Here is a 21,303-nt window from a genome sequence, read left to right on the forward strand (position 1 = left end):
TAAAAGAATTTATATAAAATGCCATATAAGGAGTTCAAAACTTAGACAGTAAAAGTGGTAAGAGTCATAAACATACAGTCATCAAGTTCCTGTTCACTAACTGCAGAATAAGTATTAGTATTAATTTTAATACATTTAATACATAAAGTCTCCCACTTTAATCCTCACAGTCAAGCTCACATAATCCCATCTGCATTCTGAAAATAATGCTCTGTATTGAAATAATTCTTCACGTCGTACAAAGTGTTTTGTCACCCATTTTCTCATGTTATTGCACCTAGTAGATGATGTATTTGTTGCAAATATTTTTCCGAGCAAGCAATAAAGAGAGAGGACTAGAATAGAAGAACACACAGCTAGAAATTTTCAAAATCAGCAGCATAACCCTTGTCTTGTTACTAGGCCTAAGCCTTTGTTTTTTAAATACATTGGCTCCTTGAAATTAAACTCCCCTGATTTCAAGAAAAACAACTGTCATTTACTTATTTTTTTCTTATTCAAGTTCCAACAAATGATTAGAGGTTTCTAGAAATAATGGCAGAATACAATTTAGACTTCCTCTGCCTGCATGATCCTCCTTTCTGAAGGCTGATGATTAAACTGCCACAAACCAAGAACATAAAATCCTCTCACTGCACAAGTGGGATGCGTCAGTATCTGTAGTCATTTCTGTCAAGGGGGACGAAATTGTCCCCAAAGAGCTGTTCAATTTTTTTTCCTGAGCTTTTCAGCAGATTTCTGCTTGAAGTAGCATAAAATAATGGGTCAGGCAATAATTATGGAGTGAGCCAAACAGAACTTTTTCTTTCCCTCCGGGATTTAGTTGCATGGCTGGAAACCTGAGGGGAAAGATTAGACAGATTGTGCCAGAACACCCTGACACCGAAACAACTCTCTGTATTTAGAAATCCCTGGAAATGGTTTTTCCAAGCCAGTTGTTTTGGTTGAACACAGGCCCTGTCATTTCAGAAGGTGACACCAACCAGGGAAGAGAGTTTTAAAAGTGGGTGAAAAAAGAAAGAAAACAAATTGAGGCATTCTTAAAATCTTGAATTTATTTGACATTCAATGTATTACATTTTAAGTTCAGTTTGAAAATCCTGAGCTATTTTTGTTTGATGCTAAGAGTTTTGGTGAGTTTTAGAGCCAAGTTTCGAGCCAATAGCACAGAGTGAATAGAAATTGTGGCCCCCTACTCTGGGCAATTAGAGCTATTGGGATGGGTCAGTGAGGTTAGGTGGGAAGATGAATCTGGGTGGGAATTATGATTTCAGTTTGTTGGCCTGGCGAAGTTTTAGGAGACAGGCCTGAAGCTCCTTCCACAGACCGCTGCTGGAAACTCCACTTTCAGTAAGGCTCATTGCGGCACCTGTCAAAGAAGAGCTTCATGTTCTTATGTTGCTATGGGGAACTCTTACTAAGCCATCACTCTGTGGGAGCCACTCTCCTGGGCAAGTGGTAGTGGGTGGCTGGGTTGGGAAACAGGGCGGGCACTGGGCATGGAGGGAACTGTTACAAAAGGCGTTAGCTAATCAGTGTCTCATTCTCTTCAAACTGGAAGGAGAAGGTCACTTTTGGTCAGGAGGAGTTTTGCATTCCCTGTTTATGGAGAGGGTCCAAGAGAGAAATCAAGGAGAAGAGAAATCAGAATGAGTTTGTTGTGAGATGAAGTCTTCTGTAACATTTGTAACAGGTTAATAAAACCAGATTTATATTCCTCATTTTAATGTGTTCATAAAAAAAAAAGAAAACCTTAAAAGAATCCTTGGATAGTTTAATATAATTGAAATAGAAACTGTAATGATTTGAACACAGCAAACATAAAAACAAAATCTGAGAGAATCAAATTGGGTATCAGCTTTCAAAGTTCTATGCCTAATTTCTCTGGAAATGAGGTTTTTATTTTGTTTTGTTTTGGTGTCTGTGAAAATCAAAATGATCAGTTTTTCGAAAGTTTTGTTCGAGTTACTGCCATCATTCCTTAGAGTGATTATGATTTTCAACTCTTTCTCTAGCCTTCTCACAGTTATTGCCAGAACTGTCTCTGCTCTACAGGCAGAGTCACAGATAGTGAATGGATAGCTCTGACCATATGACACCATCTATGTTTATGCACCTCCATTCACAAACTTGAATCCACTGACCTACCATCAGTGGAGATTTTTGTTCTTTTCCAGTAGTAGCCTTGGGTTGGCACGGAGCCCTCCACATAGCGTGTGTCCGATTCACAGTGGCAGCTTCTGTGTTCATTTCATCTGACATGAATAGCAAGACCAACTGGCCCACCTAAATATCAAAGTTGTCTGCAGTATTGCTGTGCTTTAGTCAAATGATCTACCCGTGGGCCTGTGTAATTGGATGTGACTGTTAATACATTATCTAAGAAGAGGAAGGCCTGATTTTAACATGATGAAGTTCCTTAAATATTTTTCATGATGTGTCTTTAACAAACTTAATTTTTGAAATGCAACTTATTTTACTTTGGGCTTAAGAAAATTATTTTTTTTTAAAAGTTAATTTATGAAATTACCACCAGAGAGCAGAACTCTGAGGAAATGAGACAGAGAAGTAAACGCTGATGGCGAAAAGAAATAAGAAGCATGGAGCATGAGAAGCTGATGGGGACACAGTGAGGGAGCCTGGACAAAGAGTAAAAATATGATCCTGGGACTGGGAACATTGTCCCCTGGGTAGGAGGGATCATAGAACCAGGGAAATGCTACCTAAGGCAGAGGAATTCCAGAGGCATTACCTGGCTACTTAGCAGTATTGCCTAAATCCAGATAGCTAACTATCCACGAGTTACTTAATTTTTCCCACTTTTCATCCACATGTATTACATTATGTAAAATTGTGATATTTCACCCATTCTTCATTGTACAAGATAATTTGGAGGGTGGCATATGGGTATGGGGTGGGATAAAAGTAATCTTCATGTGTCCTGAGGCAGATTGGGAAACTATCCTTTTTTCATTTTATTTCATTACTGTGTGGAATGTGTAAATAAATAAATAATTATTCAGGAGCCACTTGTGGGTTTTAAATGAAAACATATGTTAGAAATACAGGATTTTGAACAAATATGAATAATATAGATATATAATCATGGCTTAATACATTAATACTTCAGTATCTCATCTTTAAGATACTGAAAGATAAATTTTAATTAGTTAAATTGATATTTGAATAGGAACTAATCAGTATATTGATATTACAAATCAAGCAAAGACATAAGTTTTGAGAAGAAAATCCTTGATAAAAGTCAGGAGCATGAATCCCTAATTTTAAACATACAAGAAAGACAGCAGAAAAAAAATTCTGCTATATTCTTGAAAGAAAAGGAAAATTGGCTTCTCTTCATTACAAACTCAAAACTACATTTTTAAAAATTATATCGGTCACATTATATTTTAATTTGACTCTATAAAATGAACTTAGAATCTATATAGATATAGAAAATGACTTTTTATAGTATATAATTCAAATTTCTATATATGTAAATAATGATTGAACTTTTTATACCATATAATTCAAATTTCTATATATGTAAATAACGATTTTGTCTCCATCCAACTATTAATGTACAAGAAAGTTTTAAAAACTTTATGTGTAGGAAACTCCTTTTATGAAAGAATTTGTATTATTTTATGCCAGCATTTCTCATTATTTACTCTAGGTCTCTGCATGTCATTAGGTAGCTTTTTAAAGCAAAGAAAGGACAGACAAGCCAATTATCATGATACATAAAATTTTTTATTTAGATCTTATATTCCTGGAGTTTTGAAGTTCTAGAGTGAGTAAGTGTTGAAGAAGATTAAAAAATTTTAAAAGGATAACAATATCAATAATAAATATTTTCAAGAAAAGCTAACAACTTGATGTTTTTAGTATAAAAATAAAAGGCACCATAGAATAAGTGTTAATGTATGTAGTGGTTTCAGATGACCTTCATAAAAGCCTGGTGCTAATTGTTTTTTTCTCAGCTTCATAGTTAATACTTCATTTTTATACTGTAGGCCTAGACCACTATTTCTCACAGTGTCCTTGACCTCTCTAGTTAGGGGTTTACAAGATCAAAAAATTCTTAATATTAAGATGTTATTTCCCTTTTTTACTCTTACTCTTTCTTAAGGGTACAGTGGAGTTTTCCTACACTTACATGAGATGTCAGGACTGCTTTGATGGCTAGTGGAAAATGTACTTGATTGTTTATTTTTAATTTCTTTCAAATGTTTTAATATAAATATTGATAGGTATAACTCAAAGTTCTTTGGGAAATTCAATAATTTTTAAAAGTGTCAAAGGAGTCCATCTGTGTCTCTCCCTCCCTCCCTCCCTCCCCCTCCCCTCCCCCCCCCTTCCTTCCTTCCTTCCTTCCTTCCTTCCTTCCTTTCTTCTTTCTTTCTTTCTTTCTTTCTTTCTTTCTTTCTTTCTTTCTTTCTTTCTCTTTTCTTTCTTCTTTCTTTCTCTCTCTCTCTCTCTCTCTCTTTCTTTCTTTCTTTCTTCTTATTCTTATTGTTGTTCAAGTACAGTAGTCTCCATTTCCCCACCACCACTCCCTCCCACCCCACCATCCCTGCCTCCCACCCTCAGACCAACCTCCTTTGCCTTTGTCCATGGGTCCTTCATACATGTTCCTTAATGGCCCTTCCCTTATATTCCCCAGTTACCCTCCTTCCCTACCCCTCTGGTCACTGCCAGTTTGTTCTTTATTTCAGTGTCTCTGGTTATATTTTGCTTGCTTGTTTGTTTTGTTGATTAGGTTCCACTTATAGGTGAGATCAAAATGTTTAAGCGACACTGATCTATACCTATGCACAATCACAATTTTTCTAAGAGCCAAAGACATTGGATAATTAGAGGTTTCTCCCAAGATATGATTATCATATTTGTCTCTAAATTTTGTATGCTTTTTATCTGTTATATTGCATTTCATAACCCCTTCTTTCCTTTCTAATTTAAAACAATTATTGACAATTCTTCATTTTATATTTTTACTCAAAATATTTTCTTATAAAGGGTTTAGTTAAATTATGATTACGTGTCCATATTCATTCTTTCTTACTTTTAAATTTGACTGGTAAATTGCCTATAAGCTAATTGAACTATTTCCAAACTAAGGTGGAGTGAGAGAGAGTATTATAAAAGTAGAATAAGTTTAATGTGTCCTTATCTTAAAGTAAAATTTATTGGAAAAAAACAATTGTTTATAAGTTGTTTGGCTTTTGTAAGTTTTTTTATTGTATTCTCTATGTTACTGGATCAATATACTACAGATTAACTGTGTTGGTGGAAATAACAATAGAAAAACTGAAGGTTATCACTTTGATTCAAATTTGAGGAAAAATTAAGTTTTTACCTCTTACCAAATTCTTGACCCTAATTTCAAGTATATAATTTAGCATGTTTTTAAATAATTAAAGCTAAAAAGAGAAAAATAAAATATGTATTTATCATTTATAGAAAATAATATCAGAATTACCTATGCTAATTGTTCATCATTTATTACATTCATATATACATTTATTTATGAATGAATATTATGTTCCAGACCTCTTCAAAGTGTTAGCAATACTGTAGTATACAAAATAGACAAAATTGCTGTCCCTGTGAAACTTTCATCCCAGTATTACTTAGTGAATAACCAATTAAAGATATCTGGGAAGAATTATGAAGAATGAGAGAGAGTTTTGTCTACCCTCAACTGGGAATAAAGAGAAAAATGCATTGGCTCATGTTTATATGCAACCAAATTTAATCATGTCTAGAAATATCTGGAAGTATAATTAATTGTATTTTTATTTGTTCTGGCTGATTCTTGCTAATAGTCTTCACAGTCCACTAGGATATAATCAACTACAGGAGGAGAGAATGTATTTGAAAATCATTTATTTGGAAGGCAGAGAAGTTAATGAAATTAATGAGAAGTTAAATTCCATGCGGGTGGACAAGTCTTTATCAGATTATTATCTAAACTCCTCTTTGTAGCCATTGACTACATTTGAGTGATGTGAAAAATACTGTTCACTGTTTGTTGTAGTATTAGCCACATAAGTCAGTCTACTGTTATTACATTATTTTTCAGACTTCGAGATGCACTTTTTTACCACATTTTTTGCTTCAAAAATTTTTTTCCTATTTTCCTCCTTAAAACCTAGGTGCATCTTATGGTGCAGACCCCAGACACACCTGGGTTTTAGAGGAGGAAAATGGGAAAAATTTTAAAACAAAGAATGTGGTTAAAATAAGTGCATCTTATAATCCAAAAAACACGGTAATTTGTATTTATTTATACTGGAAATATATTTTCTTTGAGCAGGATTTTTTAATGAATCAAACTATTTGGATTCCACTTAAGGACAATATCTTTGTTATTGAAGTATTCATGATCTAAGTCATCATTTTAGAATGATGTAGGAATATTTTTCAAATCTATTTTCATAATTACTCAAGTAATTCTACATGTTTTGCAAGTGAACTGCAAGGCAGAGGATAGTTCTGCTTCAAAGGAAAATGAAATGAATGTTGACAATAGTTGCCCTTGAACACTTGATGTAGATCTTGAATGTTTTTTATTTCAAACACTATTAGTTTTTTTAAGACAAAAACCTTTATTGTGTTAACAGTTGTGCTTGCGTCTTTCAGCACAAGTACCAAAACTTGGTACTTGATAAATTCTTTGTTACTTCTATTTATTTTGAGAGTAGTAGAGTTTAACCTAAATTTATGAAAGATAAAATGTATTCACCTTCTTAGTTTTCATTTATAATAATGTCTTAATCAACCATTTTTTCCATTTTTTCCCTCTAAAATTTTGATCCCACGTAAGTTGTATTTACTTTAAATGACTTCTTCCAAACCAGTTCAGAACCAAAAACACCTTAAACAAGGAAGAGGCAACTAAAAGGCAACATTATAGCATAAATGCAAGGGCTGCAGTGTACTGAGCCATCACATATATTTACATAAGAGAAACCTCTATCCACCATGTCATTAGTTAAACTCACTTCACTCTCTTTTCCAAACACCCATTAAGTTGAAGTTGCATGCAATTACTTCTGTTCCCCGAGTAATCATTGAAGCTGTCTGTTACCTACAGAGACAGAGAACGAGTGAATAGGAAACATGTGGGATACTTGGGAATTACTGATAGGTAAAAACGGATTATTAAACTGATCATTAGAATTCCATGAACAATTTAATCATAAAGTCGGTGTGGATGGAGAGGAAAGAGTGTGAACGTGATTGAGAGCTTTGCCACCTTTCCTGTAACGTAGAAATAGTGAGGTCCTGTCTCCCTCTCTGAACAGTGCTACTATGTGAACAGGGAATATGCTGAGAAAAGACATTTTGATTTTTATAAGGAAAAAGATACTTCATTTTCCATTTCTCATGGTTTGTTATGTTTTTAATGTCTTTGATTTTCTTAACAAATACTTTTTCAAATAAAAAATATTTTAACTTCCTTTGTCTGCCACCTCCACATACCAAAGTTTCCAAACGACCTAGAAGTCAAGAGTTGTCTATTTTCAATATTTTTATCTGTGAAAACTTGTATTTGGAGAGCATGTGAAAACCTCTACAAAATATTTCAACTTTCTTCATCTGCCACCCCCAACATACCAAAGTTTACAGATGACTGATATAGAAGGCAGAGTTACCTGTTCTCAATGTTTTTATCTGTGAAAAGGTATAATTTAGGAGTATGTGAACACTACTACGTCTGCCATTTTTCTAGTATCTGATTTATTTTAAATCTTTCCAAAATGGATAATGAATATACTGGTCAAGTTAGAAAAACATATACAACTTCTAAAATTCTTACAAGATGCACATCTCTTTGTAATATCCCTGAACTTCAATAGGACATATTTAAAAAGTTATTGGACATAATTTAAAGGGAAAATCTACCAAACAATGCTGTTAACTATGGAACTTAAAACTCATTTGCAGGTACACACTCAAATCAACAAATGAGATAAAACTGCAGTCTCTTTAGTAACAGGAACAACAGGGTGCTGACTGATGGATAAAGTGGGAAAGATAGGCAGTGGCAGTGGGAGGATAGAAGTAAATACCAGCAAAGTTAAAGATGGCTAAAGAAAAAGAAATACTACGTGCTCTAAATACATAATTCCTAATATAGTTAGATGGTTATTTCAGTTTCATCATTAAACAATTGGAATAAACAAAATAATTATTAAATAATTTCTTTCAATTTCAAGTAGCTGACCTTAAATCCTATAGAGTGTACTTATGAGTATAATATTAAAATTGTATCAACCAAGTGATTGGGAAATTGCAGGCTACCTGCATTATAAGTTATTCTTGAAATATTTGACAGTAGTTTTGAGTGGAACCAAAGGATATAAAACCAATGACAGAATATCACAGGCAGCAAGGTTCTATACTTTCCTAGCATGAATTTTGAGGTAGGCAGAGACCTCGTAAACTTTATCTGACATAATTGGATGCGATAGAAAAGTAGATAGGATTTTCTAGTTTTGATTCTCTTTGTGTCCTTATTAATGAGCAAACTGAAACAAGTCACTTAATCTTTCCAGGACTTAGTTTTTCTATAGGCGAAAACAGGGCTCAGGAGCAGGTTATCTCTGGAGTCCTGACCAGCTTTTAATTTCCATGGTTCCACATTGTAAAGTTGTCTTCAATTCCGATCTGCGGATTTTGAGCACAGCGCTGCCATCGTGTGGTAGGTACAGTGATAGTTCTGCATTTTTAAGTACAAGCGTAGTGGCCGGGGGAAGAAAGACACAGCAAACTAATTGAAGACAGATGTGCAGCCAAAGAGACACTATTAAGTTTAATTAAGATTAGCCACAGTGGAGTAATACAACAGAATGATGTCTAACTATCTATCATTGGGAGAAAATGAAGAGGTCACAGAAATAATTTAAAGCAGATTACATTGCCTCACAGAAGATAAAATTTGTTTACCCGAAATGCCCCATCAATAATTGAGTCACAAAAATGATTCAGCACCCTAGGATTTATTCCTCTAGGGACCAGGTGCCCCCTCTCTCAGAGCACGCTCATTCTATCATATGCTTACTTACTTGACAGGACAAATAAGAATCCACAAAGAAAGTACGCATGAAAAAGTAGTCTCCAGAAATGCCCTATTGTTAAATAAACCTCGATCCTTCTGAAAAATACGCATTCCTCATGTGTGATACACAGGCACATAACATATCCACGCATGATAGGCCCATGATTTCTGGAACTCTGATGAAGAGTTGGAAGAGTGCAGAGGTAAAATATTTTTAAATTGTTAATTTTGAAATCTAAAAATTATGGAAAGTCATATTTAGTTTTAATGTTTTAAAATATTTTCTTCAGAACATAGAAATGCAAAGACAAGAAGTGGAACTAACAAGCACTGGTGTCTGCAATGGCGCCTTCTTGTGGTTCCCCTGGAACGTCACTCTACATATCATTCTCTATTGTCATTCCACTCTAAATATTTGTATATAATATCCATGGTCTGTTATTAACTTTTTTTAAGTTCACAAAGCTATGTTCTCATGTTTAGTGTATTACCATTAAACATTTCTTTAAATTACCACTTTTGTGGGGATGGGGAAAACAAAACATCTAGTTGAATGATCACATTTTTCTGTATAGTATGACAGACTGAAGCTGCCCTTGATGGCAAATTGATAATTTCTATAAAACACACAGCTGGATAATATGAATATTTCTAAGTCATTTAGATGCATTAGCTGTTTGGTTAAGGGAAACAATTATTAATTTATTATTATTATTTTATTAAATGTTGCTGTAGCATAGTCCCAGGATAAGCTTTTAAGAAGGATGCACTGGAGAAAACACAGGCTGTTCTTTGAACAATGACATGAATATAATGACTACAATCAAAGATGAAAGCAGTAATTGTCAAGGAAAGATACGTGACCTGTGCTGAGAGCACAGGTACAGGAGCGGTCCCTTCTGACTGGTGAGATGAGGCAAGTGCAGGAAGCAGGGTCTCTACTGATTAGAGTCATTTCGATATGAAAAAGTGACAGGCACAGAGGAAGCATAACAAAATTGGAAAGACAGCCTCAGTCAAGTTCAGGTAAAGGAAAACCAAACTAAAGGGAGTCAGGCTGAATGGTCTGAGTGGGCTTCCAGGGAAAGCACATGAAGAATTATGGATGGGAGATAAATTCAGAAAGGAACAGATGATAAAGGACTTTTAGAAGCAAACTGAAGAGTTTGACTGACTGTTATGCTGTGATACATATGGCCTGGTAAAAAGTGAAGGTCCATTCTACATTTTAATTGAATTTATTTTCAAAAACTGAATGTCAGGCTATCTGATTCTACCCTACATTTACATACCAGATTAAGAATTAAAAATTCAATCAAGCACCAGATGTTTTGCTAAGATAATACCAAACACCCATATTTATTTAGATTAGCTACCTAGCTTTTAACTACCCAAAATTTCTTTGGACTCAACCTTACATGTAATTTTGTTTGCAAAGATGTTAGGTAGCTAAGACTTATTCCAATACCTGTAAATGTTCCATAGATTTAGTTTTCTTTCTTTTCATATTATTATAAAATGTCATTTGTTTGCATTTAAATGAACAGCATTTGCAAGGCTTTTCCAAAGGAGATTCCTATTCACCTAGATAAGATGAAAGAACTGTCTTTCCTTAAATATACAGGGTCCAGCCCAAATAATGCCCCCCTTTTAATTGCAAAATCTTTTATTACAAAATCATAAGCATGTAATTCCATAATATAACAATATCACACTCAAGCTCACCATATGACATTTTAGGCAAAATGTTCAAATTGCTGTCCGTGTCATGCAAGACATTCACATACCATACTGACCACTTTCATGCAAGCCTCACTTTGGCCGGACCCTGTGTTTCTAATCTTCCTCCTTTTTCCTTACATTGTTTTGCATTCTGTGCACATCTCAGATTTCCCAGAAGGGGAATAGAACTAGAAATTATATCAGGTAAAATCAAAATTCCAAAAAGAAAGATTTAATATTTTTAAATGTAAATAAGGCATCCTTTCTATAATGTAGCTATTTTGATTCATTATAAGATTGTTTTTGGAGTGAAAATTGTTTTAATTTAGTAAAAATACATTGATTTACAAATACTATTTATTAATTAAGGTTTGTCTTTGAAAATAGTATATTGCGATTTTCCAGTCAATGAAATTAAAGTCTTTTATTCAGTATTATACTAAAATTATAAACAATCTTGTTGGTTGGATTATATGACAATCAAAATATGTGACAGCTTTCCTGTGTTTATAATCAGTTGACTAATCTGACTTATTATGTGGTTAATTAAATCATTTACTTTATAATTGTTAATAATTTTATATCAGTCAATATCTTTCCACTTTTAACGTATTTTTTTAATGTTTAACATCTATTACACTATTTGGGTTCCTTCTGAATAAATTGAAAAAATATTAAACAAACATTCTGTTCCTGCAAATCTAGTCCTATGGGTTACTAGTAATTCATTTATCACTGGCTATTTGACAAGACTCAAGCCTTTTTCTAAATAGCTGTTTCCAGTTACAGACACCGATAGGTAATTGACTAACAAATATTTCTATTTTTCCCCCTATTCTGAGAAAGCGATTCTACTATCATTGGAAGAGATATAAAATTTTCTGGCAGCTTCAGAGAATATGTTGTCCTGAAATAAGGAAAAAGCTAAAACTTTTGCAAGACTCAATCCTGATTTCCCTGAGACCTACATTTCCTGCCCCTACCTGGTTTCCCTCATCTCTGTATTTTCATGTCATTTGGTTATATTGATTACATTAAAATTCCACCACATCAAAGTCATTGTGCTTGTATGTAGTTCCTTAAGAATTATGTCCATATTCAAGGATTGTTAAAAAATTAGCAACTATTCATCCAGTAGTATGAATCTATCCCAACTGCTCACAGAACTTTTGATTGATCAGAGATGTATCCATGAAAGAGAGACCCTTAGCTTAGTAGCCTAGAACAGTCCAGAATTAGAAGAGAACCCAGGCAAATTTACTGTTGGGGACTAGGTACACTCAAGGACAGTAGGGAACAGCCATTGATGAGAGCTAGGGGGTATGGCACATTGAAGAAGAGTAAGTCACTAGGCTCTTCCTTTCTCTCACTCCTCGTAGGCACAAGCTTATGAGATAGGCATTGCTGACCCCATTATGTTCAAATAAGGAAATTAAGACTTCTTAGGTTTCCTACAAAATGAGTTGGGATTCAAAACCACATCAGTAAGACCAAAGCTCATGCTCTCAAACTCTGACCAGATGGAAGAGAATAAATAACAATTTTAATATTTGCCTGGAGAATCTTCTCTCTACAAAAATGAGAGGAAACACTTACCTTCTCTTCTTTTTACATCAAAAGTCCCCCCAAATCTCCTCTAACCTAGAACTCCACTAATAATATTAGTACTGTACTCCTACTGCATAAATTACAGCACAAAAGTATTATGTTTCTATGGAAACATGGATTCTTATATCCAAAAAAAAATCAAACTCATGAAATTTTAAAAATAGGTGCTGGTCACAAACTAAGAAATGCGTAAAGGAAACAAATGTTTTCAAATTGAGTAACCTGCTGAAGACGGTAGAGCTACATACAAACAAGCACAAAATTTTCAATCACTTCTTGAAATCATTTGTTCTATTTTGCATCTTCACTTCTCAACAGAAAAGTAGATTATTAGATAAACATGGAAATAATTAAGCAATCTTTCCTTATCCTGCTGCTTTTATCTACCCAACTCTCTCTAAATTCCTTTCTCCATGAAATAGCCAAAATTCATATTTGCTTGCCATATCATTATTGCAGTACTGTACAATTAAACCAAAAATAACAATAGTAGAATAGTTATATACTGTTTAACTCAGTCTAAAAATATAATAATGGTTTATCCCTAAAAGTGATTATTTTTTCCTTTATGTCCAATAAAGCAATCCTGTATGCTAGCGTTGCCACTGTAGGTTATCCCTTAAGGAAAACAAAATGAAAGGCAGGTTAAGAAATGTGGAGTTCTTGCTAGAGCTGTTTCTTTATACGTGTAAATGAAGAAAATGCATAATTCTGCATTTGGAGATCACTGGGAGCATCACTGATTGACTGTGGTGTTGACTCTTCCCACACCATGCAGCAAAGCCTACCAATCACCGGCCTGCAGAAAGCTCCGTGTCCACCGGCTCTTCGGGCAGCAGCTTTGGCAGTGGGTATAGCGTGGACAGTGAAGGAAGCAGCAGCACTGCAGGGGAGACTAATCTATTTCCTATTCCAAGGATGTAAGTGGTTCTTTTTTTTTCTCACTACAAAGCTAACAGCATCATGAGTAAGCTCTTCTTAACATTGAACAGGAAATAACCAGATAATTATCCAATTCTGAGTCATTGTCCCTGAAGCACTTCCACTGTTCATGCTTACATAAATAATAGACTATTCAGGAAAGACCGGATTAATTTAGTTAATTCTAAGGATGAATGCTGGTCACTATCAGCATTACTTAATTAGTACAATTTGTATTTAGTAGAAAAACTGATTAAAAAAATCTGATTAGCCAGGCTGAGTTGTGCTTTAATCACATAATGACCAAACAAACATTACTGTTATTTGAAATAAACATAGATTCATTTACTGTGAATCAGGAGAGATTTAAACATATTTAAAGAACTCATATTTGAAGTAGATAACACACCGGGCTCCTCACACATCTTTTTATACCATAAATCTCACTACAAGTAAAATCAAAGGTTTTGAATGTTTTCGTATTCTCTAGAACAAATATCATGTAGTACATAGGACCCTGAGTAGATATTCTTGGAATAAAGCTTGTTTACAATATGTGAAGCCTCAAAATAAATTGTGTTGTAAATCAAATTAAAACTAGTTTCTTGTTTAGAATATGCTAAAATAGGTTTAGTCATATTGGTGGCAGAATTCAGCAATATCCAAGATAAATATTTAGGTTATGTCTGTTCCAATATAAAAATTGAAACATTTAGACCTTCCGTTCTCCTCCCCAGTAGTAATTTTCCGGGTTTTCAAAAACACTGCTGGTCCATATAGATCCAGAATCTAGGCCAGGGTGAATCCAGTCTGCCATCTGGTTTTGTACAATCTGTGAGTTAAAAATAGTTTTTGAATTTTTACATGTTTTAAAAAGAAAAAAACAGTAGAGAATAGCATTTCATGACACATGTAAATCATATGTAATTGAAATTTTAGGCTCATAAAGTTTTATTTGAAGCCAGCCACACCCATTCCTTTATGTGTTGCTAATGCCACTTCACACAACAGGGACAATCGTGAGTGATTGCAACAGGCAAACCCTTCAAAGGAGACCACTCACACGGTTGGCTCTCTGTCCCTTACGGAAAGACCTTGCAGACCCCTGGGCTGGAAGCCTGTTAAAAGGTCTTTTTAATTTTCTTCAAAGTTGAGTGAAACTTTCTTGGAAGTGGAATTTCTATTTCTTATTGTTTTAATGTCAAGGGTTTTTTACATAAGCTTTCATTTTGATCTGCAGAATAGTACTCATATTAGATAATGGCTCAATCTACAAAAAGCAAAATGATGGGGGAAATGTATCTGTACATAGAAAATGTGCTTATTTTGTGATTTTCAAGTTATATTTTTCCTACATAAATTGAGCATTTGTTGGATCACATGTCTGTCTTTTATTTTTTAAGACTTAGCCATGGATCAATAAAATTATTTGTATTTTAATCACTTGTTTTTTTATTGAAAATCATTTCTAAAAGAAGTCTAACTTCATTCGTCCTTGGCCCCTAGTGATCCAATTTGAAGAGAATTTTAGCAAATTCATTAAATTCCTCTCTATAAATTGCAAATATCATATGAATTAAAAAGGTTTCACATCGTACATCTCATAACAACTTTTGCCATTTATCCTTGCCTTCAAGGTACTAATTAAGCACTGCTGATACAGTTACAACTTTTGGAGAGTAAACTGTATCATTTCCTTTATATTGAATATCTGAAATAGAAGTAGATTATGCATTTTTAATACATACCAGATTCCAGTTTTTATTTCTTCCCCATTTTCCTATTTTGCTTGTAAATCAAAGTCTTTCAAAACTGCCTAGGATGCTCTTGTTCTGTCATATGAGCACAACCTAAAATCCCTTTTGTAAAGCATTACAGAAGACACATATGGAAAGGCAGAATTTAGTAGTGTTTTTATATACCCCCTTGTGTCTAACACAGTTGTTGCTTGGGCAAACATAAGTGCTCAGTAAATATTTGGTGACTGAGTAATGAAGATAATCTATAAACTCTATAGTGAGAATCTTCTGAGCTGAAGATTATTTATTGAGAGTTCAGAAAAATTGCATCCTTCACACAATTCATGGGTACTTTTTTTTTTTACTTCATTTAGCTTCATAATGCTGCCAAAATTTCTATACAATCATGGAAATGCACTTAATATACATTTTAGCTAAGTTTCTAATGTTAAAATCAGTTTTCATTAGAAGCAATGACTGCACGTCATTGGGGAAAACAAAAAGGTGCTTGGAGGGAGATGGGATGAAGAGGGAAGGGTGGGGTATGGGCGTCATGCCATTTTTGGTCAAACACTGCTCAGCACTCAACATGGTGTGGGCCGGTGCACTTGTAAATCACCCTGCATGAAATGGGCAAACACGTTGAGTCTTAAAAAGAAAAGTCACTGAAGCCAAACACAGCCTCTCACAAAAACTCCAACTAGTACACTCATACAGATGGGTTTCTAGAACAATCACCTAGCAGGGAAAGGCTGTACTAGAAAGGTCCCACCCTCCAGAAGATAATTCTCTTTTTGTAAGGGAGGAGGTTCCCCCTTATGTATTTTTCAATTTAGTGCTTTTGTTTTCTTCAACCAAATACCCAGAAGTGAAACTACTACATGGTATGTTAGCTCTATTTTTATTTTTTTGAGGGATCTCAGTCCTATTTTCCATAGACTCTGCAATAATTTACAATCCCACCAATAGTGTATGAGGGTTCCCTTTTCTCCATATGTGCCAGCACTTGGTATTTGTGGATTTATGGATGACAGCCATTATGACAGGGATGATGTGACATCTCATTTTGGTTTTAATTTGAATTTCCCTGATGCTTAGTGATGTTGAGAATGTTTTATGTCTGTTGGCAATCTCTGTGTCCTCTTGCCCACTTTTAATTGGATTGTTTTTTATTTTGGTGTTAAGTTGTATGAGTTCCTACGTATTTTTTGTATTAACCACTTATCAGAAGTATCATTTGCAAATATTTTCTCCCATTAGATTGTCTTTTATCTCATCAATGTTTTACTTCACTGTGCAAAAACCTTTTAGTTGAATGTAGTCCTATTTGTTTTTTTTTTCTTTTCTTTCCCTTGTTCTTGGAGCTATACCTAGAAAGGTATCACTAAGAGTGATGTCAAAGAGTTTATCACATTTTCTTCTATAAGTTTTATAATTTCATTTAAACCTTTAATCTTTTGGGGGTTTATTTTGGTACATAATATGAAAAAAGTGTTCCAATTCCATTTTTTGCATCTATTTGTCCAGTTTTGCCAACCCCACTTTTTAAAGAGACTGCATTTACCCTGTTGTGTTTTTTATGGTAGATTTGTAGTCATTTTTGTATATATTCATATAGAGTATATCTATGTATACATATGTATATTTATGCATATACATATGAATATCTGTATAGGCTATATTCTATATGTGTATGCATATGTATATATATATAAATACATATGTGTATATGTGTATGTAAATGCATATGTGTATATGCATAGCCTGCATATGAATACAAAGTAGGACAAAAGTAGGTTTGCAGTTGTGAGTATGCAAAACACAGTTTATTCTTGTATTATTATTAATAATTGTTGTATTGTCCACATAAATAACTGTAAACCTACTTTTGCCCCATACAAAAAAATTACTACATATTTACAATAATCAAAATGGTGTGGAACTGGCATAGAAACCAATACATAGATCAATGTAATAGAATAGAGAACCCAGAAATCTTCATTTGTATGGTCAATTAATCTATGACAAAGAATACAAGGATATACAATAGGGTAAATATAGTCTCTTTGGTGTGGTATTGCCAAAACTTGACAGATACAAACAAAAAATGAAATTGGACCGACCACTTTTTTACACCATATACCAAAATAAATGTATATGTGTGTATATAATTTCTAATGTTTTGCACGCATTTTGTGTTTCACATAATCACAAAAAAAAACTTGTGTCTAAACCTTTGATTAGAATTGTCAAAATGGAGCAATGTAATGGCTTTTGAGATAAAATAATTTCTGAATTACATTTGTTCCTCTTTCGTTGTGTGCAGAACCACTTTTAGAAAAACGATCTTTACAGCAGTTTTCAAGTAAAATATAATTAGATTATTTTAAAATTTATTTTGAATTATAATTAACCTACAATATTGCATTAGTTTCAGGTGTACAATGTAGTGATTAAACACTTATGTACCTTATGGAGTGATCACCCTGATGAAGCCAGGACCCACCTGACACCAGACATAGATATTACAGTATCATTAACTATGTTCCTTATGCTGTACATTACACCCCTGTGAATATCTTTACAACTGGCAATTTGTACTTCTTACTCCCTTCATCTTTTCTACTCATCCATCAATTTCCACCCGCCCCTAGTCTGGCAACCATCAATATTGTTTGAGATCAGGTAGTATAATACCTCTCACTTTATTCTTCTTCTGTCAATATTGTTTTGGCTACTTGGGGTCTTTTGTGGTTCAGTATAAATTTTAGGCTTATTTGTTTTAGTTCTGTGAAAAATGCCATTGGTATTTTGATAGGGACTGCATTAAATATGTAGATTGCTTTGGGCAATATGGTATAATTAGGTTCTTAAGAAATAAGTATGGTTACATTTTCAGTGAGTTCGGCAAACCAAATATTTTTGTGAAAGTAAGAATTTTTACTAACTCCTGCTATGTTAGAATTATTGTCTAGAAAGCACATTATCAAGATGTTCTTTTGTTCAAGTACCTTTTAACTGCGTTTTTATTTCAGTTTTTAGAAATTTTATATATGTCCATAGAAGGCAATTCCAAAATTTTTTATGTACGTAGCTTTCTTCTGACTAAAGAGAGAGAAATGGCCTAGTCTTTTGGCTGTTACATTATCAATATTCCAAACCCACAGTGCTCAAACTATTATAAATTATCCAGTTGGCTTTCCAACAAGTCTGAGTCTGAAACTAAAAGTAAGTAGCAGGCTCTGGCTGAATTCTAAGGCAATTACATGCATGCCTACCATTAACACTTTATATTTATTGAATTTTATGATGTTTCAAGCCCAGCGTTAAGCACTTTATTATAGTACTTTCCACGTAGTTTTCTCATAACCAGAAGGTAGCTAATGCTACTGTCCTAACATTGCAAAACAAGAAATAGTCTTCACCAAATTATGTAGACTTGCCTTAGGTGACAAGTAGCATGAAACAGCAAAGCTGAAACAGAGACCAAGCAGACTGACTTCAAAAGCCAGTATGCTCCACACAGCTGAAAATACAGGAAGAATTTGAAAGGAAGCCAGTAAGTGAAATAAAAACTTGTGTTATTACGGTATTATTTTATGCTATTAATTCAGAATTTTCCTTTTCACCAACAGATCTGTACAACTCATTATAACTAAGAGTAAAGGAATAAAAAACCCTTCTCATTTTTGAGTTTAAAGTGGAAAATAACCACCCTCAAATTCTAAAGCATTGAAAATTTCATGCTAGTCTGATCTTTAATAAGTGAGTCAACAAATAAGACACTGAATTTTGAGGTATTAGTTTGGACTGTGTAGGAATAATAAATGAGTTCCCATTTTAAAATTAACATGATGTATGTGAGGAAGGAGTAAAAAAATAAAATTAACATTATGTAGAGCAATTTATTGCATTTATGTTTGCCATTCAAGTAACTTACTGTAGATCTGAATATATAATGTCATTCTATTTTTGCAGTCTTGGCCTCCTCGCTGGCATTTAGGAAAGCATAACCAAAAATAGTGTAATCTTTGATTTTCTTTATATACAGAGGGAAGATGGGGCAGAACGGGCAAGAGCCTGTGAAACAGTCAGGAGTAGGAGTGGGACTGGCAGACCCGGAAGGTAAGTTCAAGTTCATGGTGCTGGATTTTGGTTGAATCTATACACTACCCTGGAAGTGTTTTGATTTCTTTATGGTGGTTAATTTTTAAGTACTAATGGCAAAATCACTATGAAATAATTCATTTAAATTAGAATGATTTTATAACTTCATTTAACAATTTTCCAATATCCTCACTTGTAATTTAACATTCCAGTGTTTGGGTGTGAGAACTTTAAAAGAGAAAGAAGAAAGAGAATGATGACAGGATGAAGACTCTCAGGAAAAAGAAATATCTCCTTCAAATTTTAAAACTTTGTTGTTTAAAATATCATGCTAATAAAAATAAATAATGAAAGGTCATTTGAGTCAATAGAAATTCTTAGCTCTATTACAGAGCTAAGATGAAACTAATGGTGTAAAAATTTTTTTACAAAAAAATAATTACTAAACTAACTTCTAAAGTGAAAACCTAATTTGAAACTAAATTTGGCTCCACTGAACAAATGGTAAGGTTCTTACAAATGCAAAAAAAAAAAAAACACCCTTAACTTTAGCAAACACATAACCAGTATCTGCAAGACACACAACCACTGGCTTATCTTTCATAATAATGTGATAATATCCAGTAGTACTGTTATGCTGAATAAATTGCACCAACCCCTCAATAATTTTAACTATACTTATTATTTTACACTATTCTAAGTACTTCTGATGTATTATGTCATGCATTTCTTAAAACTACCTATATAGAGAAACAATACCATGTACTTATTTTACATAAAAAGAAATGGAAGTATAAACATCATACAGGATAAGAGCAAGTGAACCCAGGAAAATGATGCCAAATCACATGCTATTTAAAAGCAATGATTAAAGGCACAGGATCACAAGGACCCTAGACAGGGAAATAGGAAACCCAAATTTGGGTTTCAAACCTGGTCCTGGTACCGAACTGGTGGCCTGATCTCTGTGTCTTCAGAAACCTCACCTGACAACTGCTGGGTCCAAGGGATGGCCAAGGTGCCGCGTGGAACTAAGTAGATATCCTATTGTTTTTTGGTTATACTAAAAAAAATTTTGGATTTATTCAAAGACTGTGCGTGTTTCCTCTCTCTATTGCCATATTCCTCAGGGTTCCATCCGCAATCCACCAGTCCATTTACCCAGCCTCTCTGCATGAACTCATCAATGATTGATTAGTCCCAAATCTACCATCCAAAATCTATGGAAACCACTCTGAGTATTTCAAGTAAATTTACATGTGGCAATTATTATCACTCATAGAAGAGACTAAAAATGAAACAGGGTATATAGTAAGGTAGCAGAAAGAAGCTGCTGTCCCTGTAGTCTGAAGGCTGGGATCGCTGCAACCAGGACAGATCTGTCTATCTGGGAGTGGGGAACAGGGAAGCAACACAGCAAACACCAGAGATATATTTTGAGACAGACAAGATAGGGAGAAATATCCTAGTGCCTCCTTTCCTCCCAGTCCCCAGTCTCTCCAGTACCTGATCAAATCCCGCTGGAAGTCAATTGACAAGGAAACAGCCTAGGGAGCAGCTACATTGAGAAGAGGGCAGGAGAAAGACCTAGAATGCATCTGAAAGTACACAAGCTAACAGGCAGCACAATATTTTGTGTGGAGATCCCATAGTTACATCCAACTACTTGTGCCCTGAACTTAATTCATCTTCTTCCCTATTTTTGCTCCTCTTCCTACATGCTTCTACCACTCACAAAATTAATGCATATTTATACCATAATTTCCATATTTTGTTATCATTGTTCTTTGATTTAAATTTACCTCTCTCCCTACCCATCTCCTCCATAAATCTGAACAGCTCTCAGACTGGACCTATGGTTTCTCAGCACTTAGCAGAAAGCCTTGCCTCTAAGAGTTAACTTCAAGCATGAGTGAATGAATTAGTACTGAGTAATATAATATATGTAAAAGTAATAGCCATTGATTTTATATGATTCTAGAATTCAAGTGTACAGAGAAGCAATTCATGAGCTGTTTGTCAAAGTTTTAGCTATTTAATTTCCCATTTCTTTTGATCTTAAAATTTATACATAAACTTCCTTTTGTTGTCAGTCAATATAAACAGTTAATTCATGGGAAAATAAAAACAAACAAAACA

At 34.0% G+C, this 21,303-nt stretch overlaps 1 protein-coding gene across 6 annotated transcripts in view; it reads left to right on the forward strand.

Moving 5' to 3' along the window:
• Positions 1–21,303, forward strand: part of PCLO (piccolo presynaptic cytomatrix protein) — a 353,058-nt gene that overhangs the window by 291,068 nt on the left and 40,687 nt on the right. For all 6 annotated transcript variants that reach the window (XM_036010675.1, XM_036010676.1, XM_036010678.1 and 3 more), the window contains 2 exons: positions 13,176–13,317; positions 19,109–19,182. In XM_036010675.1, the coding sequence (XP_035866568.1) occupies positions 13,176–13,317; positions 19,109–19,182 (216 nt within the window). The remainder of the gene's footprint in view (positions 1–13,175; positions 13,318–19,108; positions 19,183–21,303) is intronic.

Source organism: Phyllostomus discolor, chromosome 10 (genome assembly GCF_004126475.2).
Source record: "Phyllostomus discolor isolate MPI-MPIP mPhyDis1 chromosome 10, mPhyDis1.pri.v3, whole genome shotgun sequence".
Classification (NCBI taxonomy): domain Eukaryota; kingdom Metazoa; phylum Chordata; class Mammalia; order Chiroptera; family Phyllostomidae; genus Phyllostomus; species Phyllostomus discolor.